This window comes from Pleurodeles waltl, chromosome 5, assembly GCF_031143425.1.
Source record: "Pleurodeles waltl isolate 20211129_DDA chromosome 5, aPleWal1.hap1.20221129, whole genome shotgun sequence".
NCBI lineage: Eukaryota > Metazoa > Chordata > Amphibia > Caudata > Salamandridae > Pleurodeles > Pleurodeles waltl.
In genome coordinates, this window is record NC_090444.1 from 1347766426 (window position 1) to 1347789203 (window position 22778).

General features: G+C 44.8%; 1 protein-coding gene across 1 annotated transcript in view; it reads left to right on the forward strand.

The window, feature by feature from the left end:
- The window catches only part of ME1 (malic enzyme 1), a 1525515-nt gene that overhangs the window by 1450541 nt on the left and 52196 nt on the right, over positions 1–22778 (forward strand). Inside the window, exon 12 of the mRNA XM_069235609.1 lies at positions 8126–8299. Coding sequence (XP_069091710.1) covers positions 8126–8299 — 174 coding nt within the window. The remainder of the gene's footprint in view (positions 1–8125; positions 8300–22778) is intronic.

Sequence of the window (22778 nt, forward strand, 5' to 3'; positions counted from 1 at the left end):
TTGGTGTACGTCACATACACTAACTAGAAAATTTCATTGGCTTTTATGTTTTTCTTTCGCAGAACCATAACTAACCTTCAATGCTTTGTCTCAGTGAATTTCTGTTTATACACTGCATTTACCCACCAAGTACCCCTTCCATGCTGCACACAGCCTTCAGCTGCGCACAAAGTGGGCTGCCCCCAGACCCTGCATCCTATTCCTAACATGTCTTATACCAAACCATAACTTTGATGGCTTGTACTTTATTGGTATCACATATGCATATTTTCTTAATCACACAGCACTTAGCACTTTCTGAAACACACAGAGGAGTCCCTGAAGTTGACATGGGCTGAGGAAGAGGCCCTGCAGCCACCTCTCCTCCCTGCTAGCCTTGGGCCTTCACTCTGGAGGTGCCTGGTCCAATCACTTCCCAGAAGTCACGATCAACGCTTTCCTGAACGTTTCAACCCAGTCTCTTGCTTTCATTTCTCACATCCTTTGCTCCCAGCACTTTCAACTGTTCCTGCATCTCCCCACTGATATGTGCCCAGGTGAAGATAAGGACGGTTGTTTTCCTCTCTAAGGGTAATAGCAGTATAGGAACAATAGACCTGCTTGGATTTGTGCGTATACTGCACTTCCAGTACAAAAGACCCATCCCTCGTTTGAACTACATTCCTGGCTTGATGAGCCTGAGCTATTCATTGGTTTTATCTTCCTATATGCTGTGCATTCATGCTGCTGCCATGCATCTCTTAAATTCCTCATGACTCTGTAATCATATATAGAGATGAAACGACGAGTACTCAGAAGACAGGGGAATCAATTTAGTTATCTGTATACAGTTACCTTTCTGTTCTGTCGTTCTGACGAAGAGAGCCGTTCAAAATACCACATAATTATGTAATCCAGCCCTCTTGTTACTGTTTATATGTTCTATTGCACTTGAGCACCAAGGGGCATATTTATGAACCCCTAGTGCCACTGAAGTGCCACTTTACGTGACGCTCCAGTGGTGCTAACCTCTGCTCCATATTTTCAAGGAGGTGTAACGCCACTTTTTGTGGCGTTTCACCTCCTTGTAAATATTGGCCCCTCCGACGCAGTTATCTGCATCAGAGGGGGCGTGCAGTGGGTGTTGCTGTGGGCGTGCCACAGCAACACCCATTGCATTTTGACGCTGCCTCAGATTTACAAGATTTCGTAAACCTGAGGCAGCTCCATAATCTAATGCCACCCCCAGGGGTGGCGTTAGCAAGGCACAACAAGGAAGAATACTTTTATTCCTCCTCGTTTTTTGCTTTTTCTATGTGTGCTGCATTCTGCAGTATGCATAGAAACAGCAAAATGCCAGAAATTATTGTTTATGTGTGGGAAGGTGTCCCTTCCTGCACAGAAACAATAATTTGGAAATTATGCTTTGGCACTTCTGTGTGTGAGGCAGTCTGCAGCACACACAAGTGCCAATGCACCATTAGTGATTGTTTATGTGCGGGAAGGTGTCCCTTCCCGCACATAAACAATCACACCCCTCAACGCAGACATCTTTGCACAATGGTGCAAAGATGCCTGCGTTGGCAGCTAAATTTAGCGCCAGCGCAGGGGACAACACAGGGGTGTGCTGTATTCACTTAAATACGGCACATCCTTGTGTTGTGAAAATGACGGAGCACGGCGCTGCCAATTTTGGCGCAGCGTCACGCTCCGTCATTTTCCCATAAATATTGGCCATGTCTCAATAGGATACATGAGATAAAACAATGCACATACACCCAGCAGAGCACAGATGTGTCACATCGTTGGATATCACCACACCCACAACAACATACCTCATTGATCATACACTAACCACATCTCATCCAGCAAATCACTTTATGCGAAACATTGCACCCATTTCCAACACATCACAAATGTGCATCTGTAATCACAACAGCACTGCCCCTCACGACACACCATGCAGTATCATACAGCAGAACACATTAAAACAGAACTCCTAACACACATACAACACATCCCAAATAAACCATTAGTTGGTTATCAGAGCAACCAACATCACTCCTTATCACTCCTTATGTTTTACAAACATGGATGTCTTTGAAATCTATGGGGCAATGGCCAGCAGAGCTTCCTGGAACATGAGCTAGTGATTTAGTACAGCCCTCTTTACTTATCGCTCAACCACCAATAAAATTCATCCACAACAAATTGAATTTAACACATTCACCTAACAAAGGTCACTGCCTGCTTTGCTGCCTTAAGTAACCCTTCCACTAAACTCTTAAGTCTGCCTAAATATCAAAGCACCTCCTTCCACAACTGGGAAAAGTTGGAGATTGCTTGAAGTGGTTCTAGGAAAGCCCAATTTCAAATGTGCTTTGTTCCTCTACCAATGTTGATGGGTATATTTGTTTAAGTCAGAATGAAACCTTGATGCAGAAGATTTACATGCCAGAAACTGGAAAATATAACCTAAATTTCAATAGTAAAGTTCGGATTTATCAAAAACAGTCTGAATAATATAAGCATCAAGTATTAGATGGCATAGTGTTAATGTGTGCAAAAATTGGGCTTATGGAAGCAGATTGGCGACGCAGTGGGAACAATATCGGGTTCTAAGGTACATGTAGTCACTGCATGTTTTTCCATCTGATTTCTTATAATTGTCCTGAACAGGTGACCCCAGGAGAGCCCTTGAATCAAGATGTTCGGAGACAAACCTCATGTTACTTTTATTAATGGCACTACACTATGAGTGACACCAGACGTTTGCACTTTTATGGGTCCTGTTCAGAAAGGCTTCATTTACAAGAAACGCATTGTCATCAATGCGTCAGATTTCTTGCGCCTGCTGCACATCCCCTTAGGATGCCACGGATGTGCTGTATTTACAATAGAGCTCCATGATGCACGTTTTTACAGATGCGTCAGAAATTCTGACACATCTGTTGGCGCTAAAGTGACACATTGCTGAAGTTGCGTTGTTAAGCTGAGACAACTCCAACAATGTGAGGAGTGTCCCAGTAGCCCATTAGAAAAAGCCCTGTGTCAATTTTACATCTGGTCTGAGCAGGTGGTAAAATTCTGAACAAGGAAGGTTGAAGAGAGATGCAGTGAAAAGTTGTAAATTTCACTGCCTCAGTTCTATGTGGCTTTCCCATTGGAATGTCTACCTTGTATACATTATACCTGGCAGAGGTATAATGTGACACAGGGCTTTACAAACTGACGCTTTGGGCTCAATGCATCAGTTTGGAAGTATGGAGCGGTGTAATGCACTGCTAGCGCTGCCACTGTGAAAAAAAAAATAACGCAGCAGCGGCACACAGGTTTTTTAAATAAGGCCCTTAGCTTTAGGTATAAATGTGGGAGAAGCAAGTAGGTGTGGATGACAAATATTGACAATCTACTAAAAATGGTAGAATGGAAATGAAAGTTAAGAACAGGTACAGAGAGGGACACCCAAATACAAAAAGCACCCACAAATAGTTAAACCAGTTGCAATTGCCTAAATTTGCTCCTGCGTCTACTCCAGTAGAAGTACTGCCCAAACAGTCTCAAGTCTACTCCAGGCAAACTTTGGACTAAGTTAAATTCCAAACACGTCCAATCAAAGGTAGTGCAAGGGAATCCAAAAGAAATGAATGGAGGCAGAGAATGCTACCAGAACAAAGTCCTAGAGCTTTGAAAGAAAACTGCATTAAAAGAAAAACGTCATAGAAATTTAGACATTGAAGACACTTATACAAATCACATCGTAAAAGTATTTAAAAATATTTTAGAAATAATGGTCATATTACACAAAACAACACCCATATAAACCACATTGTAAAAATGAAAACACAACAGATCTGAATTATTGGAAATTTACAGATATGAATGTTGTTAGTGAATTATAAAAGTAACATGACTCATCCCACATCCAACACTACTCTACAAACGCTCAAGAATACATAATATATTACATTCTGAGCCCCAAACAAATACACACACAATGACACACAACACAAATGTAGCTGGTGTTTTACTCCAGAACATCTCGTTGCGCAAGGGAAAGAGGCCAGAGTCCAGGGTGTGGTTCGACTTAGGTGCTCTCAGTAATTATTTCAGGTATATGTTATCTTCCTTAGTGATGCCTAATTCCCTATTATTTTCAAATCATAGTTGTTCATAGTATAGGCAGAGATCTCCCTGCTTGCACCATTCTTCTCTAAACATGTTTTGCTGGCTCTACTTAACAAAAAAAATCACCTCTTTCCTTTGATTGTTAAATTCATATTTCTGTTGTGTACTATTTTTTTATTTAGCTTTTAGGAAAATGTATTTTCGTGTACATTTCACAGCTTGCCCTATTGCCTGTTTTCCTGCAGGTAAGGGCTTATAATATAAAGGGCTAATCTCTGAAGCGCCACTCCTGTTTGGCCCTTTTACGGCCTAAAAGCGCCTTAGGCAGGAACCTTTACTCCTGCAACATGAAGTCATTCCACTCCAGCAATAATGCAGATGGCCCACCAACTTCAACACCTACTAGAAACAAAGCTCTTTTACCACCCAGAAAGAGCTTTATAACATGACATCTTTTTAACTACATGCGTACCTGTGTTACATGTGTTTATAAACCAGTAGTTCCTCTTTTGCTTCTGGGTGAGTATTTATCTGGCTGCCTGAAACCAGCTCATGCCGTATGCTGCTGCTCTGTCACTCCTGGATGGACACAATAGGCATTTATTTGGCTGCCGATAACCAGCACGTGCCATTTGCCGCGCCTTTGTTGCCCCTGAGTGAATCCAAACGGCATGTAACTCCCTCCCTGGAAACACTGTGGGGGTCATTTCAACCCTGGCGGTACGGGACCGCCAGGGCTGAAATGACGGAAGCACCGCCAACAGGCTGGCGGTGCTTCCAGGGACATTACGACCGCGGCGGGTGGTTTCCCACCACAAAGGCCCCGGCGGTTGTAATCCGCCAGGGCAGCGCTGCTAGCAGCGCTGCCCAGGGGATTACGAGTCGCCCTACCGCCAGCCTTTTCCTGGCAGTTTGAACCGCAGGAAAAGGCTTGCGGTACGGGGAGTCGCGGGGCCCCTGGGGGCCCATGCACTGCCCATGCCACTGGCATGGGCAGTGCAGGGGCCGCCTGACAGGGCCCCATGCGGCTTTTCACTCTCTGCTCTGCAGAGAGTGAAAAGCGCGACGGGCGCAACTGCACCCGTCGCACGGCCGCAATACCACCGGCTCCATTTGGAGCCGGCTCCCATGTTGCGGCCCACATCCCCGCTGGGCCGGCGGGCGGAAACTCTGTTTCCGCCCGCCGGCCCAGCGGGGATGTCAAAATGGGCACCGCGGGAGTGCGGCCGCATTGGCAGTCGCACGGCGGTTACAACTTGGCGGGCGGAGGTTGCCGCCCGCCAATGTTGTAATGAGGCCCTGTATGCCATGGGCTGCTCTTCGCGTCCTCCTGGGTGGCGACAGTGGGAATTTATCTCTAACTAATTATGCCATATGCTGCTCCTGTATCGCTCCTTAAAATATATTTGGCATTTATCCTGCCTGTCTTTAACCAGAGCACTCCACGGACAACTAATTTGTTGGTCATAGGTGGACCCCAGCAAGCAAAATCCAACTGACACTTCCTCTCTTGGTAACAATAGGATGGATGTCATTTACAATCTCAGGATTAGGCTGTAGTCTCAACCGCTCTTTTGCGCTGACTCATGTTTTTATCCTCTTAATCCCTGACCTGTCTCTTCACTTAACCTGTTATATTCCTTTTACAGACACTACTAGATATCACCCTAGGCAACTAATATTAATTCAATACTTCTCCGGTTAAACCAAAGATCATCTAACAAGGAGTATCTGGTTTATTCAGCTAGACTTCATAGTATCTCCGTCTGGTTTAGCACTGCCTCAGGGGTTTGGATTCTGTTGTTGCTATGTTGACTGCACGCTGCATTTAGTGTTGGATTAGCACTGGTACCAGGGGCGAATATTCTGCATCAAAATACGTGGACACTCACCATTAATACAATTTTCAGGTTACACCTACTTTCTGGAATTATTGCTTCTTTGGATAATTTCTGTGGAATGAAAACATACATGTGCACACATAGATTCTCTCTCTCTCTCTCTCTCTCTCTCTCTCTCTCTCTCTCTCTTTCTCTCGCTCTTGCTCTCTCTCTCTCTCTCCAAATATTACACTTTACCCATTATGTATTTTTATATTACATGTTTAGTAATCCTGAAAAGGCTAACAATGGGCTGCAATTAATATATTCAGGTTTACATTTCATGAAAAACATGGTGAATAAAACAATTCACAATGGTGACGGCCAGAAAATGTATGCAATTAAGTGACTGCAACATTTATGACATAATTATGGATTTACTGCATTTACCATTTAATTTGCCTTATAATTGACCAATTTTGTAAATTTACCAAAAGTTTTGTTTTGTTTCTAATTAAACTGAATGAAAATAATACTGCAAGCCAAAATGTGCCACATACTTAGCAACTATGTTGCATAAATGAGAAAACTTTGGCGTATTTGGTCCTCGATGCTAGTAGCTAACGCAAAGGTAAAGTTCAGCCAAGTGGCTTGTGGGCTGTAATTCAGATGATGAAATTTATATCCATATTTCATAGGAAACATGAAATATTTCCCATATTTGAAACTTAAGTGTGAAATCTATGGGGCATATTTACAATAAAGTGGCACAGCATGGAGCTGCACCAAAATTGGCAGCGCCACACTGTGTCACTTTAGAAATGCAGGGATGCGCTGTATTAACAAGAATACTGTGCACCCCTGTGTTTCCCTCTGTGCTGGCGCAAAATTTGCTGCCAAGCGCCAACACATCCTCCCTTGTGCTATGGTGCAAGGATGGCTGCGTTGCGGGGAGATTGTTTTTGTGCAGGAAGGGACACCTTCCTGCACCAAAACAATCTTCAATGGCGATTTGCTCTTTCTGTGCGTGCTGCAGAGTATCGTAAATCTGGGGCAGCATCAAAAGGCAATGGGTGCAACTGTGGAGCACCCACAGCAACACCCATTGCACGCCCCTTCCATGCAAAGTGCTGTGTGTGAAGGAGCCTTATTTACAAGGTGGCATTAAACCACAAAAAGTGGCTTAACGCCACCTTGTAAGTACGGCGGAGTGCACAGCACCACCTGAGTGTCACAAAAAGTGACGCTTTGGTGGTGCTAGGGGCTTGTAAATATTCCCCAATGTTTTTATACAAGGACATTGAAGGCAATAAACACACCCCAATATATAATATAAATACAGCAAGGAGCAATGGATCATCCCATATATGCCAATTTTGTTTCATTCTTACCTTTTTTACAAACATTCGCATGCCACCTTTGTACGGCTTCATTTTTACTTTTTATTACTGTGAAATAAAGTTAACTCCATATTCTGCAATTTAGGTATATAACATAAATATATGCGTTTATTTTGTGATAACACAATGATGAGCCATACGGACTGTGGTTCCAAATGCAGTTGTAAAAAATGGAGCTCCCTGAGTCCTGAATTGTCCAAATTTGTACACTGCAATGTGGACATATGTCGGAAAGAAAATGTTTTAATTATATTAATGTGATAGAAAATACTGCTCTACTGGAGGCCATGTTGCTGTTAAAGGTGGCCTTCAAAATATTTTCCATTGCTTTCTCACAGCCTTCTATTCAGAAGCTCAGAACTTTGACTGCGCGCCCGCTTATATATGCCAAGATCAGTCCAAGATCATTCTTTTCTTTCTTTTACCCACAGACACTTTTGGCGACAGCCATGAAGAGCCTCGTTGTTTTCTCTGACATTATTTTCAAAATGTCAATGCCTATTTTATGTTATAAAAATAAAATCAATAAAAACATTGCCCGGTCAATCAAATTCTAAATAAGGGCAAAATCTCCAAGATAATCTCTTTTATGATATGTCCAATCTAATGTTTAATCTGTACCTGGTAATATTCAGGCAATTCAAGTATAGCAGTAATATTTATTCGTATTTTGATCTCGTATCATGATCATTTGCTATGGGAAACATGCTTAATCTAATGATAATTTAAAGGCTGTGTTGAAGATAGCAAGCATGCACAAAGATTAAATGATGTCATACCATGTTTTTCATTTCCTAGGGGCGTGGCATTTTTGCAAGTGGGAGTCCCTTTGACCCTGTCACTCTTCCAGGTGGACGGACATTGCATCCTGGACAGGGTAATAACGCCTATGTGTTTCCAGGAGTGGCTCTCGGTGTTGTTGCATGTGGAATGAGACACATAAGTGAGGAAATATTTCTTATTACTGCCGAGGTATGTATAATAACGTTCCTGTTTTGACATGGATGTTTTGTTTCTGTCTTCCAAAAGTCCCTCGGTGTTTTACGTTTGATATTTTTACTCTAGACCCTTCACTGCTCCTGATCCAAAGCCATCTTTTTTCTTTCTTCACCTAGTCACAGAGAAGGAGAGCCATCTGAGAGCAGGTATCATGGCATTCATGGACAAGATCTTCCCAATTAATTTGTTCTTACGTTTTCAACAGTTTATGAGAGTTAGTCAGTCACAAACGTGATAGATATCCTGCCCCCGTATTACAACGTCCATAGGCTATAATGGAATCATAATAATATAGCAGACAAGATATCAGTCACGTTCATGACGGAGTAACCCCATTCGCCAAACTCTAAATCAGGCCCTTATTTTCCAGCACAAATCAAGTTGCTTAAAAGTAATGCAGAGTATCGCTATCTACTGCATTAAGCTTCTTTGCATCAAAGAACAACAGTAGCTGACACCAGCACAACACTTAAATAATGTAATCACTTTTGTATTTTCTTTCATAAAGTAGAAAAACATAAGCATTACATCTCATTATGTAGCATACTAACTAATGCCGGAATTCACCATATTTAACATTATATGGCACATTCCTGTCCTTCCCTTGCACTGGATTACAATGTGCTGCCTTGTGCCAATGCAGGCACCCTTTTGCTGTCTTGCAAGGGTGCCTGACTGGTTGGCAGGATTGTTCTTGTGCAAGAAGTTAAACCTTCCTGCACTAACACAATCCTCTGAGGATTTTTCCTCTTTCTTTGTTTGCTACAGCGTACAACATACTTAGAAAAAGGAGAAAACGAGGAGAAATACATATATTTCTTCTTGTTATGCCTCCCCTGGGGAGGTGTAGCATTTTGACGCACTCCCAGGTGTACCACTCATGGTAAATCTGGGACTGCGCCAAAATCCATGGATGGATGCATGGAAACACCCACACTCCACCAGTTGTATGTGATCTCATTGAAAAATGATTACATAGAATATCATTACAGAAAAAACATGTCACCTAAACTGTTTAATGGAAATTTTTAAAATGCAAGCATTTACCATTTCATTGTAGTCAATTCATATAATGCCATTTTGTACTAAATTGGCTTTTACATGCTTATTTTTTAAGATGCAGATACAATGGTTGCAGGTCTTATTTTCATAAACAGTTTTTTCTAAAGTATTTATTACCGTGCTTTAATTCAGGGGAACATTATTCCAGATGTATATCTTTTATACCATCAAACATTTACTTTGTATGCTTTTAATTGGCTGACCCCTCACTACCTCTAAACACCATCCAGCTCTGACCCGCACAACCTCTAAACACTATCAATCCCTCCCACCTACAAATCCCTCATCACACCTAAACTATACCCATTCCTAAACCCTGAAAGCCCTTTCTACCCCAAACTCCATCCATCCATCCATCCCTGAATCTTAAAAAACCCTCACTATCCATCCCTGACCCCTAAACTACACCCATCCCTGAACCCTAAAAGACCTTTTTCTCCTATACCCTGTCCTTCTAGGAAACGTGAAAAACCTCACAACCCCTAAACTCCACCCATTCCTGAACCCTTTCAACCCCTCACTATACCCAAACACTACCCATCTTTGAATCCTAAAAACACTCCCCACCATTAAACATCACCCATCCATGACCCCCACAAATCGTTCACCACCACTAAACTCTACCCATTCCTCAACCCTATAAATCCCTTTCTACATCTAAAATGCTTAAAACCCCTCACCACCCTAACCTCCACCCAATCCTGAACTCTAAAACGTTTCACCACCACACCCTCTACCCCTCACTAAACCCTAAAACCCCACAACACCCCTACACTCCACCCATTCCTCAACCCTATAAACCCCTTTCTATATCTAAACTGCTTCAAACTCCTCACCACCTTAACCTCCACCCAATCATGAACTCTAAAACTCTTCTCCACCACATCCTCTACCCTTCACTAAACCCTAAACGCCCACAACACCCTTACACTCCATCCATCCCTGAACCCTAAAAAACCCTCACACCCCTAAGCTCCATGCATCCGTGAACCCTAAAAACTCCTGACCTCCCTGAAAATTAACCCATTCATGATACCTAAAAAGCTCTCATCACCCCTAACCTCTGCCCATCCATGAATCTTTAAACTCTTTTCTGTGCCTGAACCCCTCCCCATTCCTGACCCCTAAAATTCCTCATCACCCGTAAACATGATCCATTCATTCCTGAACTCAAAAAACCCTCGCTAGTCCTAAACTCTAACCAAGTTTAATGCATTTTGGATTTTTCCTTGAAATTATCTTTCCTTTAAAATGTCTCCTTTAATTTTCGATTTATTTGTATTTCCTTTAAATTGTCTGTCCTTAAAATAGCTTTTCCATGATTTCCTCCAATGTGGTTTCTCAGTTTTTGTTTTTTCCATTAATTCACATACATCATGCTCCACCCATGGAATGCCTTCCTATTGCTTGACAAATCTAACTTGAGTGTTGCATTGCTCTTTCTTTACCTTGTTTGCACCAAGTTATTTTGTACTGGAAAAATATCTCTTCCCATACAAAACCTATGCCAGACTATTGCAGCAGACATCTTTGCACTAATAGTGCAAATCTGTGTGATTTGTGCTAGGCCGCCAGAAAGTTCATCAGCACTCTGAATGGGAGCAGCAATGGCATATCTTTGTAGATATGGCAGTGTCCTTCTCTCTCCCTTTCCTGCAACACAGCACACCGACTTTAATTGCTGCGTTGCATGAACAATTGTAAATTTGCCACTTAAGGGCCTGATTATGAGCTAAAACATATTTTTTGCCCCGATAAATAACGATGGATTAAACCCAGATCTGTGACTGGGGGTGATTGTTTGACAATGTTCAGCATTCCGTCCATCACTTGTTGTTTTTGCTTTGTCACCCTAAGTGGGAAGGGTATGCCCAGACGTGGGTCCTGTGCTTCCCATGCCACTGGATTCAAGCTAGCCTGGCTGATGAGGGGTGAAACCCCGAAACCGGTCCCAGGATGCTTGTTTCCGGTCCAGTGAGGACCTGGCTTGGCAGTTCGGGCTGGACTGTTCCCATGAGGAACAGGGTCAAGACTGATTTGCATATGGCTGGGTCCAAACTGGGGTGGCATGGTAAGCAAAAGAACGATGGATTAAACCCAGATCGGTGACTGGGGGTGAGTGTTTGACAATGTTCAGCATTCCGTCCATCACTTGTTGTTTTTGCTTTGTCGCCCTAAGTGGGAAGGGTATGCCCAGACGTGGGTCCCGTGCTTCCCATGCCACTGGATTCAAGCTAGCCTGGCTGATGAGGGGTGAAACCCCGAAACCGGTCCCAGGATGCTTGTTTCCGGTCCAGAGAGGACCTGGCTTGGCAGTTCGGGCTGGACTGTTCCCATGAGGAACAGGGTCAAGACTGATTTGCATATGGCTGGGTCCAAACTGGGGTGGCATGGTAAGCAAAAGAACGATGGATTAAACCCAGATCTGTGACTGGGGGTGAGTGTTTGACAATGTTCAGCATTCCGTCCATCACTTGTTTTAGCTCTGTCGCCCTAAGTGGGAAGGGTATGCCCAGACGTGGGTCCCGTGCTTCCCATGCCACTGGATTCAAGCTAGCCTGGCTGATGAGGGGTGAAACCCCGAAACCGGTCCCAGGATGCTTGTTTCCGGTGCAGTGAGGACCTGGCTTGGCAGTTCGGGCTGGACTGTTCCCATGAGAAACAGGGTCAAGACTGATTTGCATATGGCTGGGTCCAAACTGGGGTGGCATGGTAAGCAAAAGAACGATGGATTAAACCCAGATCTGTGACTGGGGGTGAGTGTTTGACAATGTTCAGCATTCCGTCCATCACTTGTTGTTTTTGCTTTGTCGCCCTAAGTGGGAAGGGTATGCCCAGACGTGGGTCCTGTGCTTCCCATGCCACTGGATTCAAGCTAGCCTGGCTGATGAGGGGTGAAACCCCGAAACCGGTCCCAGGATGCTTGTTTCCGGTCCAGTGAGGACCTGGCTTGGCAGTTCGGGCTGGACTGTTCCCATGAGGAACAGGGTCAAGACTGATTTGCATATGGCTGGGTCCAAACTGGGGTGGCATGGTAAGCAAAAGAACGATGGATTAAACCCAGATCGGTGACTGGGGGTGAGTGTTTGACAATGTTCAGCATTCCGTCCATCACTTGTTGTTTTTGCTTTGTCGCCCTAAGTGGGAAGGGTATGCCCAGACGTGGGTCCCGTGCTTCCCATGCCACTGGATTCAAGCTAGCCTGGCTGATGAGGGGTGAAACCCCGAAACCGGTCCCAGGATGCTTGTTTCCGGTCCAGAGAGGACCTGGCTTGGCAGTTCGGGCTGGACTGTTCCCATGAGGAACAGGGTCAAGACTGATTTGCATATGGCTGGGTCCAAACTGGGGTGGCATGGTAAGCAAAAGAACGATGGATTAAACCCAGAACTGTGACTGGGGGTGAGTGTTTGACAATGTTCAGCATTCCGTCCATCACTTGTTTTAGCTCTGTCGCCCTAAGTGGGAAGGGTATGCCCAGACGTGGGTCCCGTGCTTCCCATGCCACTGGATTCAAGCTAGCCTGGCTGATGAGGGGTGAAACCCCTAAACCGGTCCCAGGATGCTTGTTTCCGGTGCAGTGAGGATCTGGCTTGGCAGTTCGGGCTGGACTGTTCCCATGAGGAACAGGGTCAAGACTGATTTGCATATGGCTGGGTCCAAACTGGGGTGGCATGGTAAGCAAAAGAACGATGGATTAAACCCAGATCTGTGACTGGGGGTGAGTGTTTGACAATGTTCAGCATTCCGTCCATCACTTGTTTTTGCTCCGATAAATAACGATAGCATGGGGTACTTTATTTATCCGGTGCAATAAAAAACGCCCATCACAAATTCATTCCGAATAACATGTGGATTTTGGTGGTTAATGCGCCAAAATCTGCAGGTGTACGGTACATACCATATGTACGTTTTCCCTCTGTTGTATTTCAGCAGGTTTGACCTACCGAGATTTAAGGAAGGTTGATTTATTTAACCTTTTCAATGCGGGCATCGGCCACTGGTCGACGCCCGCACTACCTCCCTGGTGCGGGTCACGACCATTGGCCGACACCTGGGAAGGGGTTAATAAATCCTCAGGAGCGTCGCACCCGAGGATTTTTTTTACTTTTTTTTAAGTCCCAGGGAAACCCGGAAGCTTCCGTGTCTCCCCCCCCCCCCACCCCCCACCCGCCCCTTTGTGACGTCAGCGCGCCGCGAGGGGCGCTGACGTAACAAAGTTGATTTCCCCATCGGAGCAGGAAGCAGCCTTGCGGCCGCTTCCTGCTCCGATGGGGAAAACAGCCTTCCCCACATTCGGGAAGGCCTCGTAAGAAAGGGGAGAGTCTCCCCTTTCTTACGAGGCCTTCCTGAAAGTGTTTCCTGGCCCCCGGTCGCAGATGTGCTGCGATCGGGGGCCAGGAAACACTTTCAGGTTTCCTGGCCCCCGATCGCAGCACAGGACGCCAGGGATTTCACCACTAGACGCCAGGGATTTCACTTGGGGGGGTCGGCCCCCTCGGAAAACGTGCCCCTCCCGGGCAAAATTTATTTAAAAAAAATACATAAAATAAAATAAATGGACAGGGGGTCGCCCGTGGGCAGGGCGACCCCCTGTGGGGGCACATTTTTTGTTGTTGTTGTTGTAGGGTTTCTATGTACATGGATATATCTATAGATATATATATAGATCTATCTATAGATATATCTATGTAGATATATATATATATATATATATATATATATATATATATATATATATCACTTTTGTCAATAATTGTGTGGTTTCCCTGGGGGCTGCGATCGGCCCCCAGGAAAACCACATATAAAAGTGAATATATATATATATATATATATATATATATATATATATATATATATATATATATATATATATATATATATTATAAATGGATTTGCCACCAGTTGTCTTGCAGTTGCAGCTTGCGTCTTCAAAGCAATGCACATACTTCAACTGACGCATTTCACCTGTAGCTTTTAGGCAGCAATAAAAAAGTCAAGTAAGTATTGTGAATATGTTTCTGCTACGAAAGGATCAGACTTTAGTCTAGTGGCAGTTTTAGTGCCATAAAGAAGCGCAGAAGGTTTATATGCCTACTGCAAAGAGCAAATCTGTATTTTATGTCAATAGCTGAGTACATTAGTAAAGTCAGCCATTACCTGCGCTATAATACAAATTAAATGTATATGCGGGGCGGCTATGGAGAGATGAAGGGCACTTTTGCTGGGTGGTAATGAGGGAATCCGAGGAGGAGGGAGTGGGAGCACCAATAATGATTGTTGGACTGGGCGCAGGAGGTGCTAAAGACTGTGACGAATGGTATGTGACAAGGTGTTTTTTGAGTGTCTTGAAAGAACGTGCTGATTGAGGGAAGAAGCGCAGGTAAGGTGGCCTCTACTGTTGCACGTATCTCACACACACCTTCGATTTTGTCACTGTCTACGTAGGCTAGTGTTTTAGAGCAACAGTTTAGCCAATAGCAGAGATGGCATCTTGATGAATGACTGCTGCCGGCACTCGGGTTATAGAGGACAGCTCTGACATAGGATGAGAGACTGAGACATCAGATACCGAGACAGCATCTGAGGGATAGGACAATGGCGCAGGCTCTGGGAGTGATTTTTCAGTCGGAGGAGTCCCATTCGATAACTCCTCTTCCAGTACATTATGAGGGAGGTGATGAGGACAGTCCTGCTGTCCCTTCGCAAGCAGTCTGTGAAACTGGGTAATAGTGGGTTAGCCCAACCCAGAGAGCAGGTGAATGTGGCGGCAAGCAGAGCGAGAGAGAGAGAGTGCTCTTTTGGGAGCTCCCCAATTTAGTTCAGCCCCAAATTCCACCGCCCAAATCGTATTGTGGAGACATCAAAATTACCTATCGCAAAACAAACTGGTTTTGTAAGGGAGGCACCTGTGTTTTTGGTCCTGGGTTTGGCAGCCATATAGAGAAACACACTAAACCCAAACATTTCTGGAAACTAGACATTCAGGGGAGTCCACAGAGGTGTGACTTGTGTGGATTCCCCAAAGTTTTCTTACCCAGAATACCCTGCAAAGCTGAAATGTTGAATAAAAACTCTATTTTTCTCGCATTTCTGTCACACAAACTACAGGAATATGCTGGGATCCACAAAATTCCTACCACCCAGTGATTCCTCACCTGTCCTGATAAAAACACTACCCCACTTGAGTGCCTACACCTAGTGCCTGCGTCAGGAATGGATCAACCCAGGGTCAACAGCTGCCTCATGTAAGGACCAACATTGACAGTTGTGTGATCTATTCCTGTCGCGGGCACCAGGCCTACCCACACAAGTGAGGTACCATTTTTATCGGGAGACTTGGGGGAATGCTGGGTGGGTAGAAATTTGTGGCTCCTCTCAGATTCCAGAACTTTCTGTCACCGAAATGAAAGAAAAAAGTATTTTTTGGGCCAAATTTTGATGTTTGCAAAGGATTCTGGGTAACAGAACCTGGTCAGAGCCCCACAAGTCACCCCATCTTGGATTCCCCTGGGTTTCTAGTTTTCACAAATGCGCTGGTTTGCTAGGTTTCCCCAGGTGCCTGAGCTAGAGGCCAAAATCCACAGGTAGGCACTGTTTTCTATGAAAAAATTGGATGTGTCCACGTTGTGTTTTGGGGCATATCCTGTCGCGGGCACTAGGCCTACCCACACAAGTGAGGTATCATTTTTATCGGGAGACTTGGGGGAACGCTGGGTGGAAGGAAATTTGTGGCTCCTCTCAGATTCCAGAACTTTCTGTCACCGAAATGTGAGGAAAACGTGTTATTTTAGCCACATTTTGAGGTTTGCAAAGGATTCTGGGTAACAGAACCTGGTCAGAGCCCCACAAGTCACCCCATCTTGGATTCCCCTAGGTCTCTAGTTTTACAAAATGCACAGTTTTGGTAGGTTTCCCTAGGTGCCGGCTGAGCTAGAGGCCAAAATCTACAGGTAGGTACTTTGCAAAAAACAGCTCTGTTTTCTGTCAAAAAATGGGATGTGTCCATGTTGTGTTTTGGGGCATTTCCTGTCGCGGGCGATAGGCCTACACACACAAGTGAGGTATCATTTTTATCAGGAGACTTGGGGGAACGCTGAGTGGAAGGAAATTTGTGGCTCCTCTCAGATTCCAGAACTTTCTGTCACTGAAATGTAAGGAAAACGTGTTTTTTAGTCACATTTTGAGGTTTGCAAAGGATTCTGGGTAACAGAACCTGGTCAGAGCCCCACAAGTCACCCCATCTTGGATTCCCCTAGGTCTCTAGTTTTCAGAAATGCACACGTTTGGTAGGTTTCCGTATGTGTCGGCTGAGCTAGAGGCCAAAATCTACAGGTAGGCACTTTGCAAAAAAAAAGCTCTGTTTTCTGTCAAAAAATTGGATGTGTCCACGTTGTGTTTTGGGGCATTTCCTGTCGCGGGCGCTAGGCCTACCCACACAAGTGAGGTATCACTTTTATCGGGAGACTTGGGGGAACGCTGGGTGGAAGGAAATTTGTGGCTCCTCTCAGATTCCAGAACTTTCTGTCACCGAAATGAGAGGAAAACGTGTTTTTTTAGCCACATTTTGAGGTTTGCAAAGGATTCTGGGTAACAGAACCTGGTCAGAGCCCCACAAGTCACCCCATCTTGGATTCCCCTAGGCCTCTAGTTTTCAAAAATGCACAGGGTTTGTAGGTTTCCCTAGGTGCTGGCTGAGCTAGAGGCCAAAATCCACAGCTAGGCACTTTGCAAAAAACAGCTCTGTTTTCTGTCAAAAAAATGGGATGTGTCCACGTTGTGTTTTGGGGCATTTCCTGTCTCGGGCGCTAGGCCTACCCACACAAGTGAGGTATCATTTTTATCGGGAGACTTGGGGGAACATAGAATAGCAAAACAAGTGTTATTGCCCCTTATCTTTCTTTTCATTTTTTCCTTCCAAATATAAGAGGGTGTGTAAAAAAGACGTCTATTTGAGAAATCCCCTGCAATTCACATGCTAGTATGGGCACCCCGGAATTCAGAGATGTGCAAGTAACCACTACTCCTCAAAACCTTATCTTGAGCCCATTTTGGAAATGCAAAGGTTTTCTTGATACCTATTTTTCACTCTTCATATTTCAGCAAATTAATTGCTGTATACCCAGTATAGAATGAAAACCAACTGCAGGGTGCAGCTCATTTATTGGCTCTGGGTACCCAGGGTTCTTGATGAACCTACAAGCCCTTTATATCCCCGCAACCAGAAGAGTCCAGCAGACATAACGGTATATTGCTTTAAAAAATCTGACATCGCAGGAAAAAGTTACAGAGTAAAACATAAAGAAAAATGGCTGTTGTTTTCAGCTCAATTTCAATATTTTTTTATTTCAGCTGTTATTTTCTGTAGGAAAACCTTGTAGGATCTACACAAATGACCCCTTGCTGAATTCAGAATTTTGTCTAGTATTCAGAAATGTTTAGCTTTCCGGGATCCAGCATTGGTTTCACACCCATTCCTGTCACTAACTGGAAGGAGGCTGAAAGCACCAAAAATAGTAAAAATGGGGTATGTCCCAGTAAAATGCCAAATTTGTGTTGAAAAATGTGGTTTTCTGATTCAAGTCTGCCCGTTCCTGAAAGGTGGGAAGATGGTGATTTCAGCACCAGAAACCTTTTTGTTGATGGCATTTTCAGGGAATTAACCACAAGCCTTCTTCGGCAGCCCTTTTTTCCCATTTTTTTGGAAAAAACGAAATTTTCACTGTATTTTGGCTAATTTCTTGGTCTCCTCCAGGGGAAACCACAAACTCTGGGTACCATTAGAATCCCTAGGATGTTGGAAAAAAAGGACGCAAATTTGGCGTGGATAGCTTTTGTGGACAAAAAGTTATGAATGCCTAAGCGTGAACTACCCCAAATAGCCAAAAAAGGGCTCAGCACTGGGGGGGGGGCGCCCAGCAGCTAAGGGGTTAACGCATTCGATAATTATCCTTCAAACTCGTAATTACAGCCCATGCATACACAGGAGTTTACAAATGGGCTGAAATATTACGAAGAACTCATTACCGAGCCCTAAGAGTTGGCTAAATGACACAACCATTTCCATTATAAACTGTATTGGTTCCTATTCATATTAACATCAAATTTTTGTCATAGCAATTCAATGAAAAACATATTTTACCATGTAAGGAAGATTGTCACATCACTGTTTACAATCTATTTCACTGAGAAAATTCTTTGTAAATACAATTATAAAGTTCCATTACTTTGTCATATTCAATACAAGTGTAGCACTCCAATGTCATGATATATACCTTCCTTTTTCAAGGCTGGTAACACCAATGTTGCCATGAGAGCTTGGTAGAAGAGCCAGAATGTAAAAAGGTATTATTCTCTTGTGTGATACCTTGTCACATCCGCACAAAGGCTACGAGTAGCAACAGTTTCACGTACATACATACAGAAGCCCCAATGTAAACATTGAATAGCCCCTTGGAGAAACGCCATTTCTATAACTGCCTCAACAGCCCAGCAGAACATACCGTGTAAATAGAATCCCTTCAAGCTCTCAGTTATGTTTTGCTTACTTTCCTGGTAGAAGGCATCTTGAACTGTTTTGAGTCTTAATACACATAGAAGCCGTGGGGAGTTATGAGCTTGATTCAAATGGCAAATCTCTTTTAGGTTATTATTGTACATCGTAATCTGCAACACTCCACCAACAAGCCATATTTCAAATTCTAAACGTTCTCTTCCAGAGTTTTAGAAGCGACAAACCTGCACTGGTAAAACCTGTCATGTTGGTGTAGTGGAGTAAATGTAAATTTACAATTGGAACAGTCTGCTGAAGGCGGAATATGATTTATTGTATGCCCAGGTGGACATTACTGATTCATAGTATCGAGAAACAGAGTGAAGCGCTGTCTGAATCTTAAACTGTTGGGCTACTGTTTTTTAGGGAAAGGCATCTGCTGTCGTGAAAAATACCCTTTTAACTGGAACAAATTAAGCTCATACGTATAACATTCTTTGGCTTAGTAGACACAATAAATTGCCCTAGAAACATCCTAATAACAGTAACTAATCCACCACACCCACCCAACATCAAACCTCAAAACCATGTCAACCTATTTATTCTCTAGGCTTCCGAATCTCTGTTGCTTCTGTTAGAAATGGGGTCTTTGGTTGACTGTCAGGTAATCCCCTGTTCAAGCAAGGACCCTCACTCTAGTCAGGGTAAAAGAGAATCACCCTCCGCTAACACCTGCTTGGTAGCTTGGCAGAGCAGTAGGCTTAACTTCAGAGTGCTAGGTGTAAAGTATTTGTACCAACACACACAGTAACTTAATGAAAACACGACAAAATGACACAACACAGGTTTAGAACAATAGGAAATATTTATCTAAACAAAACAAGACCAAAATGACAAAAATCCACAATATACAAGTCAAGTCAATAACAATGCAAAAAGAGTCTTTAAGTAGTTTTAAACACACACTAATGCTGTTAGCGTGAAAATGTACCTTGGGTGCATCCATAATAACCCTGCACAGGCAAGTGTGCATCAAAAAGGGGTTGCTATGCGGCGATCCCACTCACAAGCGGGATCTTGCGTCGTTTCGCCTTTCGTCGGGTCGTGCGCGTCATTTCTTCTTTCCGCAGGAGAGCGATGCGTCGATTCAGTCAGCACTCTCGGGTCCAGGCAGGCCTTCCGTTGTTTTTACACGCCCAGCGGTACTTGAGTCTGAAATCCAGCCGCACGATGATCCAAGAACCACGCAGTGTGGGTTGCGATCTCCCAGCCTCCGTCAGCAATGCTGCGCATCGTTTCTCCTGCTCCATGCGTCGATTCTTCAGTTGCATTTCCGGCAAGCATCGATTTTCAACCGCAGAGCTGGTGGTGTGTCATTTCTTCAGCCGCAGATCGGAGTCGCGTCAATCTTTTCCCCGCACGGCGCTCTGTGCGTGGATTTCCTTTTTTTTAGGCTGCCAGCTTCTCCTTTCAGGGTTCCAGGAACTGGATGGGCACCACAGGGCAGAGTAGGAGTCTCTCCTGAGACTCCAGGTGCTGGCAGAGAGAAGTCTTTGCTGTCCCTGAGACTTCAAACAACAAGCTCTAAATCAAGCCCTTGGAGAGTTCTTCTCAAGATGGAATGCACACAAAGTCCAGTCTTTGCCCTCTTACTCTTGCAGAAGCAGCAACTACAGGATAGCTCCACAAAGCACAGTCACAGACAGGGCAGCTCTTCTTCCTCAGCTCTTCAGCTCTTCTCCAGGCAGAGGTTCCTCTTGTTTCGAGAAGGGTTTTCTAAAGTCTGTAGTTTTGGGTGCCCTTCTTATACCCAATGTCTCCTTTGAAGTAGGCCTACCTCAAAGTAAAGTCTCTTTTGAATATGAAATTTGCCAAGGCCAGGCCCCAGACACTCACCAGGGGGTTGGAGACTGCATTGTGTGACGGCAGGCACAGCCCTTTCAGTTGTTAGTGACCACTCCACCCCTCCCTCCTAGCAAAGATGGCTCATCAGGATATGCAGGCTATACCCCAGCTCCCTTTGTGTCACTGTCTAGTGTGAGGTGCAACCAGCCCAACTGTCAAACTGACCCAGACAGAGAAAACACAAACAAGTAGAGTCACAGAAATGGTATAAGCAAGAAAATGCTCACTTTCTAAAAGTGACATTTTCAAACACACAATCTTAAAATCAACTTTACTAAAATATGTATTTTTAAATTGTGAGCTCAGAAACCCCAAACTCCACATTTCCATCCGCTCCCAAAGGGAATCTACACTTTAATCAGATTTAAAGGTAGCCCCCATGTTAACCTATGAGAGGGACAGGACTTGCGACAGTGAAAAATGAATTTAGCAACATTGCACTGTCAGGACATATAAAACACATTACTATGGCCCTCATTCCGACCCTGGCGGTTTCAAAACGCCAGGGTGGAGGGCAGAGGAAGCACCGCCAACAGGTTGGTGGTGCTTCCCGGGCCATTCTGACCGCGGCGGTAAAGCCGCTGTCAGAAAAGGGGAACCAGCGGTTTCCCGCCGGTTTTCCCCTGGCCAAAGGAATCCTCCATGGCGGCGCTGCTTGGATTCCAACCCCCTTCCCGCCAGCCTGTTCCTGGCGGTTTACACCGCCAGGAAGAGGCTGGCGGGAACGGGTGTCGTGGGTCCCTGGGGGCCCCTGCACTGCCCATGCCACTGCCAGTGGCATGGGCAGTGCAGGGGCCCCCTAACAGGGCCCCACAAAGATTTTCACTGTCTGCTTAGCAGACAGTGAAAATCGCGAAGGGTGCCACTGCACCCGTCGCACCCCTGCAAATCTGCCGGCTCCATTCGGAGCCGGCTTCCTCTTTGCAGGGGCTTTCCCGCTGGGCCAGCGGGCGATCTTTGGGAGATCGCCCGCCGGCCCAGCGGGAAAGTTGAAATGACCTCCTATATGTCCTACCTTAACCATACACTGCACCCTGCCCTTGGGGCTACCTATGGCCTACCTTAGGGGTGTCTGACATGTAAGAAAAGGGAAGGTTTAAGCCTGGCAAGTGGGTACACTTGCCAAGTCGAATTTACAGTTAAAACTGCACACACAGACACTGCAGTGGCTGGTCTGAGACATGAGCTTCTTATGTGGGTGGCACAACCAGTGCTGCAGGCCCACTAGTAGCATTTGATTTACAGGCCCTGGGCACCTCTAGTGTACTGTATTAGGGTCTTACTAATAAATCAAATATGCCAATCAGGGATAAGCCAATTACATACACATTTTGTAAAGGAGCACTTGCACTTTAGCACTGGTTAGCAGTGGTAAAGTGCCCAGAGTAACAAAAACAGTAAAATCAGAGTCCAGCACAGATCAATAACCTGGGGAATAGAGGCAAAAATTTAAGTGAGATGTTCGGCAGCAAATTTAGCACCAGTGCAGAGGAAAACACAGGGGGAAGTCTAACATGTGTCCCCCCAGCTGAAAGTGGGGAGCAACTACCCAACCTCATGGGAGCTCTCATCACTAAGGGGGAAGAACCTGGAAAGACCATCAGCATTGGCGTGCTCTGTACCAGGACGGTGTTCCACCATAAAGTCCATCCCCTGCAGGGAAATGGACCACCTCAACAGTTTTGGATTCTCACCCTTCATCTGCATTAACGATCTGAGGGGCCTGTGGTCGGTCTGAACTCAGAAGTAAGTCCAAAACAAGTAGGGTCTTAGCTTCTTCAGTGCCCATACCACAGCAAATGCTTCACATTCTATGACACTCCACCTACGTTCCCTGGGTAGTAACCTACTGCTAATGAAGACTATGGGTTGATCTAGACCCTCTTCATTAAGCTGTGAGAGTACTGCTCCAATACCATGCTCCGAGGAGTCTGTTTGCACAACAAACTCCTTGGAGTAGTCAGGTGCCTTCAGCACAGGTGCTGTGCACATGG